Here is a 24,011-nt window from a genome sequence, read left to right on the forward strand (position 1 = left end):
ACCCATCGGCCTCAAGGCCTTCAGAGCTTTTGCAACCACTCATACACTACCACCCATAATAATAGTTGGCAGTTCCAGGATGATGGCCCTTACTTACTTAACTTTCTGTTGCCAGCTGCACTGTTACTTCTTCAGCAAAGAACAGGATAAACCCTGATCACATCCATGTTGTCAGTGTGCCCTTGGCCCACTGTGACTGGGTGTTCTCATCCAAATACTCCTCTCGCTCTGTCCTCTCCATCTCTTACTGAATGTTCTCATCCAACTACTAGGGAAAGGGGGATACCTAGTCAGTTGTCCAACTGAATGTATTCAACTTCCACATTTCACCCAACCCCTCTGAATCAGAGTGGTGCGGGGGGCTGCCTTAATCGACATCCATGTCTTCAGCTCCCAGGGTTAATTGCCTTGCACAGGGGCATAACTATATATTTTTTCCTTGTCAGCTCGGGGATTCGATCCAGCAACCTTTCAGCAACCAGCAACCAGCATCCAGCAACCATTGGGCCAGCAACCTTTCGGTTACTGGCCCAATGCTCTAACCACTAGGCTACCCTTCTCTCTGTGACTGAATGTTCTCATCCAACTAGTACCTCTCTTCTCTCTGACTGAATGTCCTCATCTAACTTCTACCTCTCTTCTCTCTCTGTGACACTGTTCTCATCCAAATACTACCTCTCTCTGTTTGCATTATGTTCGTTTTGGGTCTGTTCCAAAGGGGCTAAATGACCTTGTATTGTGTTAGGCTGAAGGTTGGCCATAACCCATAGCCATCCTCCTCCTCCCCTCTGTGAAAAGTGCTGTGTTATCCTGTTTATCCACCCTCCTCCACTCATCTATTATCGGACAGAACAGAAAGAAAAGGGGGATACCTAGTTAGTTGTACAACTGAATGTCTTCCGCATTTTATCCAACCCCTCTGAAACAGAGGTGCAGGGGGCTGCCTTAATCCACGTCTTCGGCGCCCGGGGAACAGAGGAAAACCACTTCAGTTTGTGTTGATATTGGTTTAATTTAATGTAGTGTGTATGTGAGAGAGTGTGATTCTTGTCTGGACCAACTCTAGATGACAGCACTTCAATGACTGTTATCTTCAACCCTTTAATTATCTCCCATCCAACCGCTGACCCCTCCCTTGGTGAGTAATCTCTAGTCATCCACGCCTAATTGTCCCACCCTAGCATCAGACCTCTGTCACTGTGTGAACCACTACCCTTTTTATCATGGAGTCATATGAACATGTCTGCCAGAATTCAGCTCAAACTCTCCATCTCCGCTCAAATCTCTTTCTCACTTCAGATTTTTCTCTTTGGTCATAATTTATAGTCTCTCCAGTCTCCATAGCTTGTAACTAGGCCTAGCCCACTGTGATGTCGGGCTAGGGCTGGGGAAGAGGTTAATTGACAGACAACCTTGTCCTAATCAGTGTGTGAGTGAGTTGACTGGGGTGGAACGAGGTTCTTTGACAGACAACCCTGTCCTTGTCCTAATCCAACTTCTAAATGTCCCACCTGGAACGTAAAAAAAAGAGTCAGAATGTCTAGAATGTGCTTTACTACTTATTCATTACCGTTTTTCTTAGTTGGTGGAAATCAACAAAAAATATTATATTCATAAAGCTTCCTAGGCTATCTACTCGTAATGTATGCGAATGGCTCTTTGCGCTCGCAACATTGCAGCCTGATGTTTTATCGTGTGTGTTATTGTAGCCGAACCATAAACTTTGTCTACTTCACCGGACACTCATAACATTGGCAAAAACAAACTCCCTGTCACACCAAAAGCATCGTCATCATTCGGCCAGATGAGATGTGGGAGGAGAATATGGGCATCCTCGGTTCATTCCTTCACTCGCCCCACTTCATTTCTCTAGCAGGGACGTCCCGTTAACGGGAGGGCTGAAAGGGGATAGCAAATCGGCTGCATTTTCTCTCTCTCCCTCTGCCATTTTGAGAGAAACCTGTCGGCCTCGCATATTGGGATTTCTGCTGTTTTAACGGAAAATAAGAATCATGACCTGATTGTTGTTATTTCGGGATTTGTGTAGAACGTGAGTATTTTTTTTGTTTCGTTGCAAGTTTCCACCAGAGTCAATTGACAACTTCCATCTCATTGCTCCGTCAAAACAACCTACTGTAGAAGAAGCAAGCAAGGCTACAACAATAGCTAACTTCTATTTTGGGGACAACTTGTTACCACACACTGTGCAAAGTTGTTTATTCTATCAAATATGTATTATATTCTTAGTGGCAAATCTTGACTATCATGGCCATTGATATTTCTTGAACGAGTGGACTTTGCGTTTATAACGGGTAACATATAATTAACAATTTTAAAACTGTCATATTCTTTGCTGACAAACTACAACGAAAGTCATAGGTCGAATGACAATACAACAAATACGCTGGTAGGATAGCCTCATTCTCATTTCGTGACATTGCATTGAAAACAACATCGTTCCTGTCCTGATGTTGAGGCCAGAGTTCCTCCGGCGGTAATGAGTCATGGACGATCACAGCACGGTTGAATTATTACCGAGAACAATGCACAGTCTGAGTTGTAGCAAAACATGGAAAAACAACGATTGTCGCTATGCACCGTTTCACAGAAGGATGCGGTTGGACCAAAATGCAGCATTTTGTTGTCTCATTATATGTCCATTTTCAAACCACTAGGTCAGACGTCACTCAACAATACATTCTTGTACACTGGACATAGACTTGGCGTATGTCACTCAAAAGCAATACATCAGCTATAGCAGAGACGCTTTTAAACAGGATGGTGTCCACACATAGTGCCTGCTAAACATGTATTGGTTGATAAACAATAGCAGTTGTAATTTAGGATCTGAATTTGATCACACTGTTGCAGGATTACTTTCCTTAAATGCAGGAAATCTTTAACTTGTATTAACTTTAAATATATTATTTGAGGTTTAAAAGGCTTCTGAAGTTTGTAATTTCCAATATGAAATGTTCCCTTCTGAAAAATGCATCAACCCCTACAGAAATGGTCATTAATTATAATCCACATAATATTTCCTGTTGCTACTGGATTATTTTCCTGCTGTAGCAAACTGGCTCAAATTAAGATCCTTTGCTCCAGAGTGGCACAGCGGTCAGATCACTGCATCTCAGTGCAAGAGGCGTCACTACAGTCCCTGGATTGAATCCAGGCTGTATCACATCCGGCTGACTTGCCTAGTTATATAATATTTTTTAAATTGTAAATGTAACCTTTATCTATCTATCTATATATATCTATATATATACACAGTGCTATATCTATCTATATATATATATATATATATATATATATATATATATATATATATATATATATATATATATATATATATATATATATATATATATATATATATATATATATATATATATATATATATATATATATATATATATATATATATATACACACACAGTGCCTTGCGAAAGTATTCGGCCCCCTTGAACTTTGCGACCTTTTGCCACATTTCAGGCTTCAAACATAAAGATATAAAACTGTATTTTTTTGTGAAGAATCAACAACAAGTGGGACACAATCATGAAGTGGAACGACATTTATTAGATATTTCAAACTTTTTTAACAAATCAAAAACTGAAAAATTGGGCGTGCAAAATTATTCAGCCCCCTTAAGTTAATACTTTGTAGCGCCACCTTTTGCTGCGATTACAGCTGTAAGTCGATTGGGGTATGTCTCTATCAGTTTTGCACATCGAGAGACTGACATTTTTTCCCATTCCTCCTTGCAAAACAGCTCGAGCTCAGTGAGGTTGGATGGAGAGCATATATATATATATATATATATATATATATATATATATATATATATATATATATATATATATATATATATGGGGCATTGAAAACTCAGCCTTGTGTAGATTTTGCCACGAGGAAACAGAATCAATAGAAAACATCTTCTGGTACTGTCCATCGGTTGCTTGCTTTTGGAGTCAGGTCCAGGAATGGTTATGTCATAATATCAGGGTTCAGATGGACCTGGAAACTGTATTGTTAGGGGGATCTGAAAAACCACGATCAGTCAATGGGAACTATCATTATACTCTTCCGTAAAGTATTTCGTTTTAGAGAAATATCGGTAGACATTTTACAAATAGGGAGGTTCAGGACCGTTGTAAGACATTATAGTAAAATGGAGGGATGTATTGCAAAAGGAAATTGCAAAATCGATTTATACTGATTTACCGATTTACCGATTATACCGATTTATACATCGGAGGGTTGGGGTTAAGATCAGAATGATTGATGATTGGCCGTTATGGGTGAAAATCAAGCACTTGAAGAGGAAATTAGGAATAGGTATAATTATTTAACTACAGGTACCATAGGTATAAGGGAAAATAGATGTAAATAGAAGTATTCTTGTCCGTTAGTTTACTTCTGGATCAGAAAACCAGTCAGTATCTGGTGTGACCACCATTTGCCTCATGCAGCACGACACATGTCCTTTGCATAGAGATGATCAGGCTGTTGATTGTGGCCAGTTTGATGTTGTACCACTCTTCAATGGCTGTGTGAAGTTGCTAGATATTGTCGGGAACTGGAACATGCTGTCGTACACGTCGATCCAGAGCCTCCCACACATGCTTAATAGGGGACATGTCTGCTGAGTATGCAGGATATGGAAGAACTGGGACATTTTCAACATTTTCAACCAGGAATTGTGTACAGATCCTTGTGAAATGGTGCCGTGCATTATCAGGCTGAAACATGAGGTGATGGCAGTGGATGAATGGGCCTCAGGATCTCATCACGGTATCTCTGTGCATTCAAATTGTCATTGATAAAATGCAATTGTGTGTGTTGTCTGTAGCTTATGCCTGCCCATACCATAACCCCAATGCCACCGTGGGGCACTCTGTAATAACGTTGACAACAGCAAACCGCTCGCCCACACAACGCCATAGACACTGCCTGCCATTTACCCGGTACAGTTGAAACTGGGATTCATCCGTGAAGAGCACAGTTCTCCAGCGTGCCAGTGGCCATCGAAGATGAGCATTTGCCCACTGAAGTCGGTTACGACACCGAACTGCGGTCAGGTTAAGACCCTGGTGAGGACGATGAGCATGCAGATGAGCTTCCCTGTGACAGTTTCTGACAGTTTGTGCATAAATTATTTGGTTGTGCAAACCCACTGTTTCATCAGCTGTCCAGGTGGCAGGTGGATCTCAGATGATCCCGCAGGTGAAGAAGCCGGATGTGGAGGTCCTGGGCTGGCGTGGTTACATGTGGTCTGTGGTTGTGAGGCCGGTTGGACATACTGCCAAATTCTCTACAATGACATTGGAGGCAGCTTATGGTAGAGAAATGAACATTAAATTCATTAAATTCTCTGGCAACAGCTCTGGTGGACATTCCTGCAGTCAGCATGCCAAATGCACGATCCCTCAAAACTTGAGACATCTGTGGCAATGTGACAAAACTGCACATTTTAGAGTGGCCTTTCATTGCCCCCAGCACAAGGTGCACCTGTGTAATGACCATGCTGTTTAATATGTCACACCTGTCTGGTGGATTGATTATCTTAGCAAAGGCTCACTAAAAGGGATGTAAACAAATTTGTGTAGAAAAGTTGCGAGAAATAGCTTTTTGTGCATATGGAACATTTCTGGGATCTTTTATTTCAGCTCATGAAACATGGGACCAACACTTTAAATGTTGCGTTTGTATTTTTGTTCAGTATATCGGCAATATTAAAGCTGATCTGTTTGAGTGGTTACATTTCTTCAGCGCCATCCCTCAGCTGTGTCCCCTTTGTTATCATTCGACCTGCAGATTGGACCTTTTATCAAGTCATTGATTTGTTCTAATCAAGCCATGCTGATCTAAGTTGCCAGTGGGACGTCTAGAGGACACGGTGTCAGCACAGGGTCAACACTGATGGCTATAAAGGCATTATCAAGATCTACAGATCATAGTGTGTTTATCTTATGTTTACATCAACACTCTGTTTACATTTGGTCATAATCAAGATGGGAAGGAGACATCATAAGAATACCCAAAACTTCACAAACGACACCGTTTTTGCAAAGGTACTGTAGGGACTCTATATTTTATTCCCTGTTCAAATGCGTGAATTCAGCACAGTAGCAGGGGGAATAGCAGGGCATAGCAGCACTTGTAGGGGGCATGAATCTCTTCTTTAGTCACAGCAGGGAGTATTTGATTCCAGATTACATTGTTTATTCTGCCATTAAGTATTCTGTCAAAGTTTGGAAGCAAATACGATACTGTAAAACGCTCAAGAAGACAGTAGTCTAATATGCATTCATGTACATTTCCACTGGCTGAACAAGTTAAATAAGGTCACGATGACAACCTTCAAAGGGGCAATCTGGAATATGACCAGTTGTTTTGATAAACAACTGAATGATGGGACTGGAGAAATGTTACCACTCTCAAATAATTCATAGACAAAGCTATGGATGCAAGTAGGAATAGCTATGGATCAAGTAAGAAAATAAATCTGTCTGTGACTCACTCAACTCACTTCTGCAGCAAGCGTCTGACAGTTTTAAAGACTAGACAACGAGACAGTTCTTTATTTAACAAGGGAAGTCACATCTCTTTTCTAAATGCGGCTTTTTTGTCTCTCACTCATCAAGTCATTGTCTTGTGACTGTTTGGAAAGAGTCTCTGCCAGAAAATACATAACCTAGAGTTAAAAAAGTTACATAGATATCTTGTAGGTGCTTTGAACTTGGCGTCTCCCTATATCTTGATTCACGGGGACAAGGGCTGTCTTTCTCCCACTTCAAGTCATTGCTGGAAAGCGAGCGATCATATCATGCAAACATTATGAACATATACTTCTTATTTAGTTATTAGACCACTGAGCATGCTTGCCCTTACATTTATATTTTAGTCATTTAGCAGACACTTTTATCCAGAGTGACTTACATGAGCAATTAGGGTTAAGTGCCTTGCTCAAGGGCACAGACAGATGTTTCACCTAGTCGGTTCGGGGATTCAACCAGTGAACTTTCGGTTACTGACCCAACTATCTTAACCGCTAGGCTACATGCCGACAAAAGAGTTTCATACAGTAAGGGATGGTTTCCGGACACAGATTACATTTTGTGTCCGGGAAACCATGCCTAAAAAGCAAGCTCAATGGAGAAGTTCTATTTAAAATGCTTTTTAGTCCCAGATTAGGCTTAATTGGTGTCCCTAACCCTAAAAGTTTGGGCTTCAAATCGTAAATCAGCTGACATGAGCAACCAAACCTGAGTGACATGTACAGTACAGTTCAAAAGTTTGGGGTCACTTAGAAATGTCCTTGTTTTTGAAAGAAAAGCTATTTTTTTGTCCATTAAAATAACATCAAATTGATCAGACATACTTTGTAGACATTGCTAATGTTGTAAATGACTATTGTAGCTGGAAATGGCAGATTTTTTATGGACTATCTACATAGGCCCATATGAGCAACCATCACTCTTGTGTTCCAATGGCACTCTGTGTTAGCTAATTGACGTTTATCATTTTTAAAGGCTAATTGATCATTAGAAAACCCTTTTGCAATTATGTTAGTACAGCTGAAAACTGTTGTTCTGATTAAAGAAGCAATTCAACTTGCCATCCTTAAGACTAGTTGAGTATCTGGAGCATCAGCATTTGTGGGTTCGATTACAGGCTCAAAATGGCCAGAAACAAAGTACTTTCTTCTGAAACTTGTTCTGAGAAATGAAGGCTAACGAGTTTCAGAAGAAAGGTCTTTGTTTCTAGCCATTTTGAGCCTGTAATCGAACCCACAAATGTTGATGCTCCAGATACTCAACTAGTCTAAAGAAGGTCAGTTTTATTGGCTTTTTAATCAGAACAATAGATTTCAGCTGTGCTAACAATTGCAAACAGGTCTTCTAATAATTAACTAACACAATGTGCCATTGGAACACAGGAGTGATGGTTGCTGATAATGGGCCTCTGTACACCTATGTAGATATTCCATAAAAAATCTGCCATTTCCAGCAACAATAGTCATTTACAACATTAACAATGCCTACACTGTATTTCTGATCAATGCCTACACTGTATTTCTGATCAATTTGATGTTATTTTAATGGAGAAAAATTTGCTTTTTTTTCCCTATGTGACCCCAAACTCTTGAACGGTAGTGTACAGTGTAATCACTGTCATTTACAGTGTATGTGAACCTATTGACAGAGACTGACATTGAGTTGATGTTTGCTGTGTGTGTGTGTGTGTGTATGTGCGTGTGTGTGGTGTATGTGTGTGCAGAAGCAGTAGAGTAGGCTGGTATTTCCTGTGTGCATGCTGCTCTGTCCCTTAGGAATGATTAGAATGTCTGTTCTTTTCTGCCTTTGTAGATTTAGTAACCTTTCATTCCCCCTGCTACTAGCCTGGTCAGACCTCCTGCTAGCGTGACAATACATCTAGGACCAGGATATTTCTCTGCTCCATCTCTTTGGAACAGGCTGGAGGTGGCAGTACTGTTTGGAAGTGAACTGCAGGAGTTGCCAGTATTGGACTGGAGCAAGGTTCAGTTAGCCTCGATACAAGGTTCTTCCTCCCTAAAGTCCACATTCTGTCATTTCAACAGGCCTGAATCAATGGGATTCATTTAAATGACCATTAAACAGCAGGAACAATTCCAGAATGTGGCTTTAAGGCTGAAGCACTGCTGGATCCATTGCCCACTTAGCCTGTCGTCTACAAGGCTATTGAAGCACTGCTAGATCAAACCACAGTTCAGTGAGTCCATAAGAAGGAGGGAGAGGATGGTCCTCATTTTAATGACCCAGCTCTCATACAAGCCACGACCTATGTAGCTAGTTTGTAAGCTAAGCTAGCCACTTCTCCAGTATGTGTTGATGTTATTTCACAGGATTTGTTTTTGGGCGGAAGCTGTAGAAATCAGTAAGAAATTACACTTCTGTAGCCAAATAACTTTTTTTTGTTTTTAATCATTAAATGACCTGGTATGATGGTGCATTGATCAGTTATACAGTTTAAAAGGAGTTGTTTTTGCCCAAAGTCAACTTTTGAAGTAACTGTTCAGTGTTTCCAGATTTCTATGAAATATGACATATAATTAACTACAATATGAGTAAAATAGTTTTCTTTACAAAAAAATTGTAGTTAAGTATGTTCAAAAGCAGCTTTTCTGTGTAGGAATGGTGTGGGTGTACCTCAACAACAGAATGGTGTGGGCCTACCCCAACAACAGAATGGTGTGGGTGTACCTCAACAACAGAATGGTGTGGGCCTACCCCAACAACAGAATGGTGTGGGCGAACCCCAACAACAGAATGGTGTGGGCGAACCCCAACAACAGAATGGTGTGGGCCTACCCCAACAACAGAATGGTGTGGGCCTACCCCAACAACAGAATGGTGTGGGTGTACCTCAACAACAGAATGGTGTGGGCCTACCCCAACAACAGAATGGTGTGGGCGAACCCCAACAACAGAATGGTGTGGGCGAACCCCAACAACAGAATGGTGTGGGCCTACCCCAACAACAGAATGGTGTGGGCCTACCCCAACAACAGAATGGTGTGGGTGAACCCCAACAACAGAATGGTGTGGGCCTACCCCAACAACAGAATGGTGTGGGCCTACCCCAACAACAGAATGGTGTGGGCCTACCCCAACAACAGAATGGTGTGGGTGTACCCCAACAACAGAATGGTATGGGCTTACCCCAACAACAGAATGGTGTGGGCGAACCCCAACAACAGAATGGTGTGGGCGAACCCCAACAACAGAATGGTGTGGGCCTACCCCAACAACAGAATGGTGTGGGCCTACCCCAACAACAGAATGGTGTGGGCGAACCCCAACAACAGAATGGTGTGGGCGAACCCCAACAACAGAATGGTGTGGGCGAACCCCAACAACAGAATTGTGTGGGCCTACCCCAACAACAGAATGGTGTGGGCGAACCCCAACAACAGAATGGTGTGGGCGAACCCCAACAACAGAATGGTGTGGGCGAACCCCAACAACAGAATGGTGTGGGCGAACCCCAACAACAGAATGGTGTGGGCCTACCCCAACAACAGAATGGTGTGGGCCTACCCCAACAACAGAATGGTGTGGGCGAACCCCAACAACAGAATGGTGTGGGCCTACCCCAACAACAGAATGGTGTGGGCCTACCCCAACAACAGAATGGTGTGGGCCTACCCCAACAACAGAATGGTGTGGGTGTACCCCAACAACAGAATGGTATGGGCTTACCCCAACAACAGAATGGTGTGGGCGAACCCCAACAACAGAATGGTGTGGGCGAACCCCAACAACAGAATGGTGTGGGCCTACCCCAACAACAGAATGGTGTGGGCCTACCCCAACAACAGAATGGTGTGGGCGAACCCCAACAACAGAATGGTGTGGGCGAACCCCAACAACAGAATGGTGTGGGCGAACCCCAACAACAGAATTGTGTGGGCCTACCCCAACAACAGAATGGTGTGGGCGAACCCCAACAACAGAATGGTGTGGGCGAACCTCAACAACAGAATGGTGTGGGCGAACCCCAACAACAGAATGGTGTGGGCGTACCTCAGCAACAGAATGGTGTGGGCGTACCTCAACAACAGAATGGTGTGGGTGAACCCCAACAACAGAATGGTGTGGGCGAACCCCAACAACAGAATGGTGTGGGCCTACCCCAACAACAGAATGGTATGGGCCTACCCCAACAACAGAATGGTGTGGGCCTACCCCAACAACAGAATGGTGTGGGCCTACCCCAACAACAGAATGGTGTGGGCGAACCCCAACAACAGAATGGTGTGGGCCTACCCCAACAACAGAATTGTGTGGGCGAACCCCAACAACAGAATGGTGTGGGCGAACCCCAACAACAGAATTGTGTGGGCAAACCCCAACAACAGAATGGTGTGGGCGAACCCCAACAACAGAATGGTGTGGGCCTACCCCAACAACAGAATGGTGTGGGCCTACCCCAACAACAGAATTGTGTGGGCGAACCCCAACAACAGAATTGTGTGGGCGAACCCCAACAACAGAATGGTGTGGGCCTACCCCAACAACAGAATTGTGTGGGCGAACCCCAACAACAGAATGGTGTGGGCATACCCCAACAACAGAATGGTGTGGGCGAACCCCAACAACAGAATGGTGTGGGCGTATATAGCGGTCATAAAAAATATTAGTAGACCGCTGATTGGCCAGCTCATCCTGCTCAGGAGGATGACATCATCTTCTGAGGAGATAGCAAGCATTTTTAAAATGGTCTGTTTGAGATACACGTTCGAGGTGGGGCTTTTGAATTGTTTTTTCCCCTCCAATTTATGCGCTGGCCACAAAACACGAGTATAAGAGGAGTCAACAACATTATTTGGGTATGAGTTAAGAGAATAATCACTTTTAAAAGTGAGATTTTCACTGGAAAGTTACTTGAAAACTGCAACATTGTCTCTGTCTCATGGCAAAATGTGTAGAGTAGAAGGAAATTAACTTTAAAACTACAAAATGATTTCTAATCCTCTTGACAAAATGTGGTGAATAGCATGAGATCAGCTATAAAACAGCAAACTTTTTTCTCTGCCCCATAGTAAAACGTGTTGAAATGCAGGAAGTTAGCGGTTTTCTTTCCACTTATACTGTGTTTTCAAAATACCCCTCCATATACCCCTTATTATGCCTCGAGGGGGGTATTTTAAGTAATGTCAAACTGTAGAATTGCAGGAAATTATTTGTAAAGTAAATACACCCGTTGATTCATTATGATCTAAAATGAAAAACTGATCCTAGATCAGCATTCCTACTCTGAGATGCTACCTTGGGTTCCTACAGCCCCTGAGCTCCATTCATATACTTCATTATAGCATCAAGGGAAACTTGCCCTATTATATTTAACCAATTGACTGTGGTAAATGTAATGTAAGTTAGGCCTCTATCTCTGTGGTGAGGTCGGTGGCTGTGACAGATACTTATTGAAACCAGTTCATCTGCCTCTGTCTGGGTGTTACTACTGTCATTGTTGCTGCTGCTGCTGGCAAGAGCAGTGTTGCCAGCATGTCACAGCCAAGGCACAATTGGCTGCTGAGGTTGACTGGGAATCAATTGCTAGATGGTATGTTGATTACAGCGTGACTGCTCTCCATTCTGCCATATTCTCTAACTTGGAAATCTTTAACAGCTGGGGTCGAGGCTAGGGTGGAGGACATGAATGACATCAGAGCTCAGGATAATGTACTAGCCTATATTTTGAATTGCCTGGTCCCAGATCTGTCAGTGATGTCTTGCAAATCAGATCTGGGACCAGGCTATATTTCCACAGCTCTTAAGAAACTGCTACCACATAATAGGCTATGCAGTAACCATTGTATTAGATTTTTCCACCATCCGGCTCTTTCTCTAGCAATTAGTCTGGGAATGAGGTTTACAGTACACTATATGTACAAAAGTATGTGGACACCCCTTCCAATTAGTGTATTTGACCATTTCAGCCACACCTGTTGCTGAGAGGTCTTTAAAAATAGACCACACAGCCATGCAATCTCCATAGACAAACATTGACAGTAGAATGGCCTTACTGAAGAGCTCATTGACTTTCAGCACGGCACCGTCATAGGATAACACCTTTCCAAAAAGTCTGTCAAATGTAAAAAACGTGAAAACGTTTAGGAGCGACAACGGTTCAGCCACGAAGTGGTAGGCCACACAAGCTCACAGAACGGGAACGCAGAGTGCTGAAGCGCGTACAAATCGTCTGTCCTCAGTTGCAACACTCACTAACGAGCTCCAAACAGCCTCTGGAAGCAACGTCAGCACAATAACTGTTTGTTGAGAGCTTCATGGAATGGGTTTCCATGGCCGAGCAGCCGCACACAAGCCTAAGATCATCATGCGCAATGCCAAGTGTCAGCTGGAATGGTGTAAAGCTCGCGCCATTGGACTCATTAGAAACACATTTTCTGGCTTGATGAATCACGCTTCACCATCTGGCAGTCTAACGGACAAATCTGGGTTTGCGGATGCCAAGAAAACACAACCTGCCCGAATGCATAGTGTCAACTGTAAAGGTTGGTGGAGGAGGAATACTGGTCTGGGTCTGTTTTTCATGGTTCGGGCTAGGCCCTGTAGTTCCAGTGAAGGGAAATCTTAATGCTGCAGCATACAATGACATTCTAGACGATTCTGTGCTTCCAACTTTGTGGCAACAATCTGGAGAAGGCCCTTTCCTATTTCAGCATGACAATGCCCCTGTGCACAAAGCGAGGTCCATACAGAAATGGTTTGTCGAGATTGGTGTGGAAGAACTTGACTGGCCTGCACAGAGCACTGACCTCCAACCCATCAAACACCTTTGGGATGAATTGGAAAGCCGACTGCGAGCCAGACCTAATCACTCAACATCAGCGCCCGACCTCACTAATGCGGCTGTGGCTGAATGGCTGAATGGAAACAATTCCTTGCAGCAATGTTCCAACTAGAGGTCGACCGATTAATCAGAATGGCCGATTAATTAGGGCCGATTTCAGGTTTTCAAAACAATCGGATATCGGTAATTTTGGACGCCGAATTTGCCGTTTTTTTTTTTTACACCTTTATTTAACCTTTATTTAACTAGGCAAGTCAGTTAAGAACACATTCTTATTTTCAATGATGGCCTAGGAACGGTGGATTAACTGCCTTGCCCTGGGCAGAACGACAGATTTTTACCTTGTCAGCTCAGGCATTCAATCTTGCAACCTTACGGTTAACTAGTCCAACGCTCTAACCTCCTGCCTCATGAGGAGCCCGCCTGTAACGCAAATGCAGTAAGAAGCCAAGGTAAGTTGCTAGCTAGCATTAAACTTAATCAATCATAATCACTAGTTATAACTACATATGGTTGATGATATATTTTTAAACCTGCATATTTAGCTATAAGAAATCCAGGTTAGCGGGCAATATTAACCAGGTGAAATTGTGTCACTTCTCTTGCGTTCATTTTATTTTATTTTTTTAACCTTTATTTAACTCGGCAAGTCAGTTAAGAACAAATTCTTATTTTCAATGACGGCCTAGGAACAGTGGGTTTAACTGCCTGTTCAGGGGCAGAACGACAGATTTGTACCTTGTCAGCTCGGGGGTTTGACCTTGCAACCTTCCAGTCCAACGCTCTAACCACTAGGCTACCCTGCAGCCCCAAGAGCAGTGTTGCCAGCAATTCATTGCACGCAGAGTCAGGGTCTATGCAACAGCTTGGGCCGCCTGGCTCATACCGAACTAATTTGCCAGAATTCTACGTAATTATGACATAACATTGAAGGTTGTGCAATGTAACAGGAATATTTAGACTGATGGATGCCATCCGTTAGATAAAATAAGGAAAGGTTCCGTATTTCACTGAAAGAATAAACGTCTTGTTTTCGAGATGATAGTTTCCGGATTCGACCATATTAATGACCTAAGGCTCGCATTTCTGTGTGTTATTATGTTAGAATTAAGTCTATGATTTGATAGAGCAGTCTGACTGAGCGATGGTAGGCACCAGCAGGCTCATAAGCATTCATTCAAACAGCACTTTAGTGCGTTTTGCCAGCAGCTCTGCTGTTTGACTTCAAGCCTATCAACTCCAGAGATTAGGCTGGTGTAATGATGTGATGTGAAATGGCTAGCTAGTTAGCGAGGTGCGTGCTAATAGTGTTTCAAACATCACTCGCTCTGAGACTTGGAGTAGTTGTTCCCCTTGCTCTGCATGAGTAACACTGCTTCGAGGATGGCTGTTGTCGTTGTGTTGCTGGTTCGAGCCCAGGTAGGCGCGAGGAGAGGTACGGAAGCAATACTGTTACACTAGCAATACTAAAGTGTCTATAAGAACATCCTATAGTCAAAGATATATGAAATACCAATGGTATAGAGAGAAATAGTCCTATGATACCTATAATAACTACAACCTAAAACTTATTTCCTGGGAATATTGAAGACTCATGTTAAAAGGAACCACCAGCTTTCATATGTTCTCATGTTCTGAGCAAGGAACTTAAACGTTAGCTTTCTTACATGGCACATATTGCACTTTTACTTTCTTCTCCAACACTTTGTTTTTGCATTATTTAAACCAAATTGAACGTTTGATTATTTATGAGGCTAAATTGATTTTATTGATGTATTATATTAAGTTAAAATAAGTGTTCATTCAGTATTGTTGTAATTGTCATTATTACAAATACATTTAAAAAAATCGTCAGATTAATTGCTGTCGTCTTTTTTTGTCCTCCAATAATCGGTATCGGCGTTGAAAAATCATAATCGGTCGACCTCTAGTTCCAACATCTAATGGAAAGCCTTCCCAGAAGAGTGGAGGCTGTTATAGCAGCAAAGGCAGCACCAACTCGATATTAATGCCCATGATTTTGGAATAATTTTGCACGCCCAATTTTTCAGTTTTTGATTTGTTAAAAAAGTTTGAAATATCTAATAAATGTCGTTCCACTTCATGATTGTGTCCCACTTGTTGTTGATTCTTCACAAAAAAATACAGTTTTATATCTTTATGTTTGAAGCCTGAAATGTGGCAAAAGGTCGCAAAGTTCAAGGGGGCCGAATACTTTCGCAAGGCACTGTATATATATATATTTGGAGGAGTAACTAACTAAGTCCTATGAGGACATTCATTATGCTTGGATTTTCCAATTCCCATTACACCACAACACAGTAGTGTCTGTGCCTCATATCTCACCAGCTGTTAAATAATCCAGAACCCTCACATCAGCTGTTCCAGTGTTCCACAGCCTAGTTATCACAGATGGCTTCTTACTGATGCAGAATAAAGAGGATGATTGCTTCTCTGCACGAGTGCCAGTGACACGTTTCCTGAATCCTACCCAGGATTTGGGTTCCCCTCCAACCAATCCCAATTCAGTTCCGTCTTCTACATTTCCTACCAGAGCATGGTATTTTCATCCAACACAATTTATCTACAAATTCCAAAACCCTACATTTTATTCCAACTCCAATTTATTCCTCATTTCACCACCTTTGAATAGGAGGGCGCTGACGCCTGAAGTTCAACCCAAATTGAAATTGACCACAATTCCTCTGGTAGTGGCTGACAGAGCAGAGCTGTACCTCTCTGCATTTTCATTCATCAAGGCTGCAGCTGTAGCGTTTAGCCAAATGTTACTCAGCAGTGTCCACTAGCATATTCAGTGTTTCTATATTTATCCTACTCAATTCCAGTGAGAGAACACATGGAGTGTGTGTGGTTGACTGGTGACAAGACACAGCAAAGAGTTGTACTATATTTTTTCCTCCCCTCATGTATTTTACTTGAATTTACTCCTAGCACAAAGTGCATTATTGTAAATATTACCACATGGAGCCAGTTGCTGAATTGCCACAAATAAAAAGGAAAAAAGAAACACGCCAACATACCAACACACCAGCTATTAAATAATTAAACCAACAGTCATGTGGGAAATTTAATGTCGCCGAGTGACTGAGAGGATGACATCATCTAACTGCACTGTGTTGCCAGATTTTCATGACACGTTGCAGGTGAATCTGAGCAGAAATCCCCCTCCAATCTACTAAAAGTAGCCCATGAAACGACCCTATCTGGCAACACTAACTGGGCAGAATGCTCACAAGGGGACACTGTAGGGTCATTTCTCGGTGTACACAAGAGATGCCTGATATCTTTCAAAGCAAATGCATCAATATCTAATAACTGTAGATTCTACGGAAAAATATTATTTTCTGATACTCTGTGTGTTCTAATCTATGACTCTGTTCAGTGTTTCAGCAGGGAAGACCCTTGTGGCGGAGTCTGAGGATAACGCCAACAACAGAAGCAGGAAGTGCTGACTTGAACCTTGACACCAAACAACCAAAGCCATGTGCTCTGTGAACAATCCAAACTGGGTGACCTTCGAGGATGAGGGGAGAACGTCTACGTCTCCTTCTTTTGCCTCAACCCCCTTGAAGATCCCAGAGAGTGGGACAAAGTTGGCCGCAACACCCCTGAAGTCACCAGGGGCAAAGACAAGTTCACCCCCTTCCTTTGCCTCTACACCCCTGAAGACAGCCCCAGGTAGTGTGACAACGACAGGGTTAAAGACAATCCCCCGTCCCAATGGACTAAAGCTGATACTGCCCCCAGTGGGAGATCCATCCTGGATCTTCAGCAGTTCCCTTGAATCCAGCTCCCCTCCAATGCACTTTAACCTCAATGGAAGTTCCTGTGTGCCCTGCAACACTCCTCTTTGCACTCCGGTGAGGGAGGTTCCTCCTACCGGCGCGTTACCTTTCCATTGCAGGCCCTGGGATCAGCACGATTTCTTCAGTAGTTTTTCCAGTTCATCCTCTGCCTCTGTGCCTTATTCTTCTTCTCCCCCTGGCCCAGACCAGGCCACCACTACCGGCACCACCACACATCTCCAGGGTGACGTCTCTGTCTCCGATGGCCCCAGTACCTTCCCCTCCTTCCAGGGGGACCCGGGACATTTCAACCCATTCTGGGAGGGGGCTGGTGGGCATAGCGTGGACTCTGGAAGCTCATCTTCCGACTCCGATGCTGGAGGTTCTAGTCTGCCTCGCTTCTTCATTCGGACGAAAGACGGCAACGAGCCTCCTCGACCAGACCACCTCCAGAGCTCCTACTCCTACATCTGCCACAAGCTGGAGGGCCTGCGGGCCGAGGAAGAAAATAACACAGAGGAAGGAGTAGGGATGGAGAGGGGGGAGAGGAGAGGAGTAAGAGACAGGGAGGCAGCCAAGGAGGGACCATCCCCAGCCTTTGTCTCTCACGGTCTGTTCCGTAGCGAGAAGAGAGACGGCTGGTCTTTAATGCTGAGGATCCCAGAGAAGAAAAACCGAATGTCGTCCCGACAGTGGGGCCCCATTTACCTGCGTCTGCTGTCTGGAGGTGTGCTCCAGATGTACTATGAGAAAGGACTGGAGAAGCCCTTCAAAGAGTTCCAGCTGCAGCCTCACTGCAGGTTGTCAGATCTCAAGCTAGAAAGCAATGGAGAGCCTCGCAAGATCCAGACAGTTAAGGTGGAGCACGTGTCTTACACAGAGAAGAAGCGCTACCACCCCAAGGTAATGTGGGGGGGAGGCACAATTGAGGTTTTTAAATCACATTTAAAACACACCTTTGTAGCTTGGCGTTGTAGCACTGTTATAGATGTCATCATATTGTTTTACTGTGTGTCGTGATTTTAAATGCATAAAGTTTGATTTGAAGCTGGAGGTGTCCCACGAGGCAGAGGTGGAGCAGCTGCTGAAGTTTGGAACCACGGAACACGGCGACATGGAGGACCTTTTCGAAACTATGGAGGAGGAGCTTCTCAGGCTGGCGCCGCCGCTGTTGCAGAAACGGCACTACGACGAACAGGAGATGACACTGCAGATCACAGACCACCTCTGGGTGCAGCTGGACAAGGTGCATGTACTTCTTCTTCCACTACCATACAACTACTGTAAGACAGTTGGCGCAAGCACACACATTTTGGTCAGGAAATGTAACTTTGCTAGTGTAGTTCATTGGTATTTCAGCATTATTACATGTTCTTTGATTTTTTTACATAATTTAAAAAAATGTTATATCCAAAACATACAATATACTTGCAGTGAAGCTGCTCAACAACTACACCACACCAGTCATTCAACAGACTCCCATTCAGGGCGACACAGAAGCATCCAGGGTAAATGCCCTACACAAGGGCATGTCGACAGATCTCTCACAAGGCAAAAAACAGGGACACGAATCCTCTAAGATCCCCCCCCCCACAGTTCCCCAATAGCTGCCCCTCAACCATCCGAGACCCCTCCCACCCCCCCAATAATAAAAAATTAATGAATTCCATTCCCCACCCCCAAGAAGCCCCCCAAGAAGCCAACAACCAAGAATATTAACTAAAGAGAAAAAAGACAAAAAGGAAAACAGAAAACAATGCAAAAAAAAAAAAAAAAAGGACATCAAAGGAACACTGAAATCATAACAGCAAGGCCAACTGTTTGTTTGAGTGCATGTCTGGCACTATTTACGTGTGTGTATTGAATGAGAGTGTGTGTATATGGATGTGTACAAACACCTGCATGGCATCAGCCTCTGGCAAACCGGCATTAGCTGTAAAAAAACACTGCCCCTCAGTGTCATTCTTTTTATTCTGTTTCATTTTGACTTTATTTTTTTACTTTTATCTTTGACTATCATTCTATCTCCCGCCCAGAAACTCCACTCCCACATCCCATCCATCTCTGCTGGCCACCCTCTTTGGATTTCTACACCACATATCTTTCAACTATGCTGTGATGTTGAATGTACAATTTGAATCTATCTAATCCAATAGAATCCACAGATTGCGAGTTGAAGATAAATACTTTTACTAAGAGTATTAGTATAGTAGTAATAGACTGACCCGGTCTATCCAGATCTCCTAACAGTACTATTTCTAGGGTAAATTTTAGATCAATGTTATGCATTTTCAGCCATACTTCTCTCTTGAGAAGTAGCAGTTATTTACTATTTTACACCTGGGGTTGCTATACATTACAGGTTCTTAAAATCAGGCGTTATTAAAAACAATTTTATTAATTGCTGTTACTTGTTATATAACACATTGATAGCCTAAATAATAAGGGTATACTTTTCTATGAATGTCTTTTTCTAAAATCTTTCACATGAAAATGATTCCCTACCTCCTATTTTGTATATATTACATGCCCCTTGGGGATCCTTTTTGCCACTCCACCTCTCATTTGCTAAAATCAGAGGATACATTTTTCAAGGACGGTGCATTGATGGACCGGGCGGCCATGACGAGGATCCACTGCCTGGCGTTCCTCAATGGCCCAGGGGAGTGCTTCCTGGCTCTCAACGACTTGGGGCTTCTCCGCTTCGACGCCAGCTACGGCTCTGGCTCCGAGGAGGTTTAGTATTAGTTTCTTAACATGCATAACAACTAAACATACAATTTGAACACACACATCAATGCACAATTTTAACACCCATCAACACAAACATACAATTTTAACATAAGTAAAATCATCCAGGATGACCAAAGAAATCAAGATATGTCTATTGCCATTGTGGTCTTTCAGGATGACCTCCTGGAGGGCTGGATGGAGATCAGTGACTGCTACTTCCACAAGTGCATCAATGACTTGGAGTTCCACAGGTCTCGGCTGCTCAAGTTCTCCCCTCCGGATGCCTGTAGAGTAGAACTGATGCGCTACAAGACATTAGCCCTGGGAAGTACCGAGCTGCCCTTCTCCGTCAAAGCTGTGGTGACTGTCCAAGGGGCCTACGTGGAACTCCAAGCCTTTCTCAACATGTCAGCATTCTTCCCGTCATTTATCAGCGTGTCGGAGACTCAGCCACTCTGCGAGAATGTCCTGATCCGTGTGCCGGTACCGGGGGACTGGGTGAAGGTGTCGCGTACAGTGACGTTGCTACGACGTAAGTCACTGACGGCCAGGATGAACCGAAACGCGTGTCTGGGGTCAGTCAGCGCTTCAGAGTCACAGCCAGTCATGCAGGTTACCGTGGGGACGGTCAAGTATGAGAATGTGTACTCAGCCATAGTGTGGAGGATCGACAGACTGCCTGCTAAGAACATGGGTAAGGACTAAGGAAGAGTTTGGCTGTCTATTGATGATGGCGGTCTATTGATCTATTTTCATATGGAATGCTGGTTCATTCTGACAATATTGGCTTTATTTTACATGTTATAATTACTACTTACCGAAATAGGTTTCCAAATAGTCTATGTGAATTGTAACTTATGTTCCCTAATCAGTTTAGCTACAAGACATATTATTTATAGTATTATGGTTTGTTATACTATTGCTTGGCTAAATATTAAATTCCAATTGACTGATGTTAGTGATTTGTTTGCATTGTGCCAGAGGATGGAAACATGTATCTTTCAGATTCTGCTCATAGTGCTCCCCCAAGTGGTATAGATTGCTAAATACACATTCTCCTTTTTACCTCACAGCAGTGGACCATCCCCATACCTTCTCCTGTAAGTTAGAGCTTGGTTCAGACCAGGAGATCCCCAGTGACTGGTATCCGTTTGTCACAATGGAGTGTGACATGGTGGGGGCCGTGGTTTCACAGACCAGAGTGACGTCAATGGGCACAGAGAGTGACATTCAGCCTCAGAAACATGTCACCAGTAGGACCCACTATCATTGTCAGGTAAGGCCTGAGATATTATTAGTTAAGTTTAATATCTATAATGTTTAGTATTTTTTTGCTGTTTAATATCTATAATGCTATTTCCCAACGAGAATCATGCTTTGTGATTAAGGGTGCAGGGTATTTTTTATACTGTAGTTATTACTGTGACACCAGCTGACCTTAAACTATAGGACCAGCCTAGGCATGTGATGTAGTGTAGTAAAATCTTCTATTGTTGTCATGCCATAGTGATTATTCCATATCTAATGAAACTGAACCGTATCGGTCTGTCCTTTTATAGGTAGAAATTGAGAAGAAGTGGATTGAGACAGAAGCACAAGGGCAATCAGGCTGCACAACACAGTAATGATTATGATCAAGGAAGTCTTAAAGGATCAAGTCTCACATTACCATACTCCCAAGTCTCGTTAGTCGTAAGGAAGCCTGGAATTGAGGCTATACACTAGATGCCTATTTCCTTGGTCCAAGACATTTTTGCCAACCAAACTCATCCTCGCTGTTTCAATACAAGGACAAATGTTTGAAAGGGACATAATCTACATGTGGCTGATGAACAATTGTGCTTTTATATTTTGTGTTTGTGGTGTATACTTTATCACCTTTAAGTCTGTCATAATATTGTTTGGTCCTATTGTACTCCTGTATGTATGGATATTAACATGTTGTTTATCCTGGGTGCCAGACATGACAAGAGAGCAGAAACAGACTGGCAGCCAGGCTAGTTCTAACCTGCACGGTAGAATAGAATTAGGCTACAACAAACAAATATATTATCATTGGAAGAACAAACAACCGAACACACAGCCCTACCATCACAATGCACTTTACATTTCTCTCAGAAGATTATTCATTGTGAAATGACAGGCGGTTGAAGAAGCTCTCTTTATAAAAGAGTAAATACCACATATAATCTTGTAGGCTTGCATTTAACACACTCAAAAGGACTGGTTTTTTTAGGCACAGGAGGCTGCTGAGGGGAGGACAGCTCATAATAATGGCCGGAATGGAGCAAATGGAATGGCATCAAAGACCTGGAAACCATGTGTTTGATACCATTCCACCTATTCTGCTACTGCCATTACCACAAGCCCGTCCTCCACAATTAAGGTGCCACCAACCTCATGTGAGATTAGGCTAAATCTAGTCCTCTGTAGCTCAGTTGGCAGTTGCAACGCCAGGATAGTGAGTTTGATTCCCGGGACCACCCATACATAAAATATACTGTATGCATGCATGACTAAGTCGCTTTGGATAAAAGCATCTGCTAAATGGCATATATTATTATTATTATATAAAAAGCACCTTCAATGTAGATTCTCAATTGAGCTTGCTTTTCGGTCCAGGACAAGGCTCGATCTGTCTCTGGGAAACAACCCATAGTGTTTTCAAAAACTATCTGGAATGAATTTCCAATTAAGACAATTAGGCTAATTATATAAATGTCCTGTCATTTGTTGACTAGCTAGCTGACCATGGTCCTTTTGCACAGCTAAGCATGTGCACTCATCTATTATTCTATAAGTCAATATCATTGACTTATGGTTATATGAAGTAGCCCACATACATTATGGTCCCATGTACTTGCCACGTCAGGGCTGTGGGTTCGATGCCCACGGGGGGGGGGGACCAGCACGAAAATGTATGCACTCACTACTGTAAGTCATTCTGGATACGAGTGTCTGCTAAATGACTCAAATGTATTACTAATTACAATATTTCAGAGGGGGCTCTAGAGATGCAGCAATGGTCTGCGCTCACTAAAGAAACTATATAACTACATTTATTAAATGTGTTGTATGTGTATATGAATTAAGTGGTAATTATTAACAAAACAAATTAAAGATATCTGCATTTTATGCCTGTGTTTGTGAAATGGTAGAGGTGTAGATCAAAAGTTGCAACCTGGTCTCAGAGCATTTTGTATTATTTTGATTGTAAATCCAGGACAAACCATTTAGCATGATACGTTATGTTTCATGTGATATGCATTCATTTGCGGATGTCCATCATACATTTACGGGGTTCGTACAGACAATGGCAAGTCAAATTCAAGGACTTTCAAGTACTTTTTCAAGCACTAGTATTTATTTTCAAGGACCATCCATTTGTAATAGTTCCTATTATGCAATTGTTCTAGTCACCACCAGATAGCAGTATATTGCCACAATCTTGTAAAAAAAACTAAAAACATACTATTCATCACTACCTTACAAGTTCTACTCAATAATATGTGTTTCACTACTTATTTACTACATACATGAGTGATATGTCAGTACTGATGATGTTGACTGATTTCCTTATATGAACTGTAACTCAGTAAAATCTTTGAAATTGTTGCATGTTGCATTTATATTTTTGTTCAGTGCACATTATAATAATATTGAATTGTCTTTATATTAAAATTCTCTATATATTTCACTAAATGTTAGGTCCCGTAGGCTCTCCCAACACAATGACATGAAAGTGAATTTTAACAGTGTAAAAGGCCCTTAGTTGACTCTAAAATGTTGTATCCTATACCCATTTGAAGAGAAACAAGTTATTGTGTTTGATAACATTAAAGATTATCTCATGAGACCCTATTTACATTTTAGGGGACCCAACATGGGTCAAGGACCCCAAGTTTGGGAACCACTGTACTAGTAACCTCTCTCCCTGCTTGCTTCAATGCTTCCTCTCTGTGCATCTCCTTTGCCTCCTTCATTGCAGCCTGACTCATCACTGTCTATCACACTACTCTCCGTAAAGAAAATGTATTTTGTTATGAGAATTTATAATAGCCCATCCTTTGATTATAGCTAGCTTAATTTTAGTCAACTGCTCCT

At 42.6% G+C, this 24,011-nt stretch overlaps 1 protein-coding gene across 1 annotated transcript; it reads left to right on the forward strand.

The window, feature by feature from the left end:
- Positions 1 to 1,791: 1,791 nt before the first annotated feature.
- On the forward strand, positions 1,792 to 23,522 carry LOC110499324 (stonin-1). Its single transcript, XM_036956153.2, has 7 exons — positions 1,792 to 2,050; positions 16,772 to 18,077; positions 18,223 to 18,420; positions 19,770 to 19,910; positions 20,082 to 20,601; positions 20,981 to 21,183; positions 21,467 to 23,522. The coding sequence occupies exons 2-7, from the start codon at positions 16,872 to 16,874 to the stop codon at positions 21,530 to 21,532; spliced, it is 2,334 nt and encodes a 777-aa protein (XP_036812048.1). The 5' UTR covers positions 1,792 to 2,050; positions 16,772 to 16,871; the 3' UTR covers positions 21,533 to 23,522.
- The last annotated feature ends 489 nt before the right edge of the window (positions 23,523 to 24,011 follow it).

Source organism: Oncorhynchus mykiss, chromosome 20 (assembly GCF_057628025.1).
Source record: "Oncorhynchus mykiss isolate SJ-2025 chromosome 20, ASM5762802v1, whole genome shotgun sequence".
NCBI lineage: Eukaryota > Metazoa > Chordata > Actinopteri > Salmoniformes > Salmonidae > Oncorhynchus > Oncorhynchus mykiss.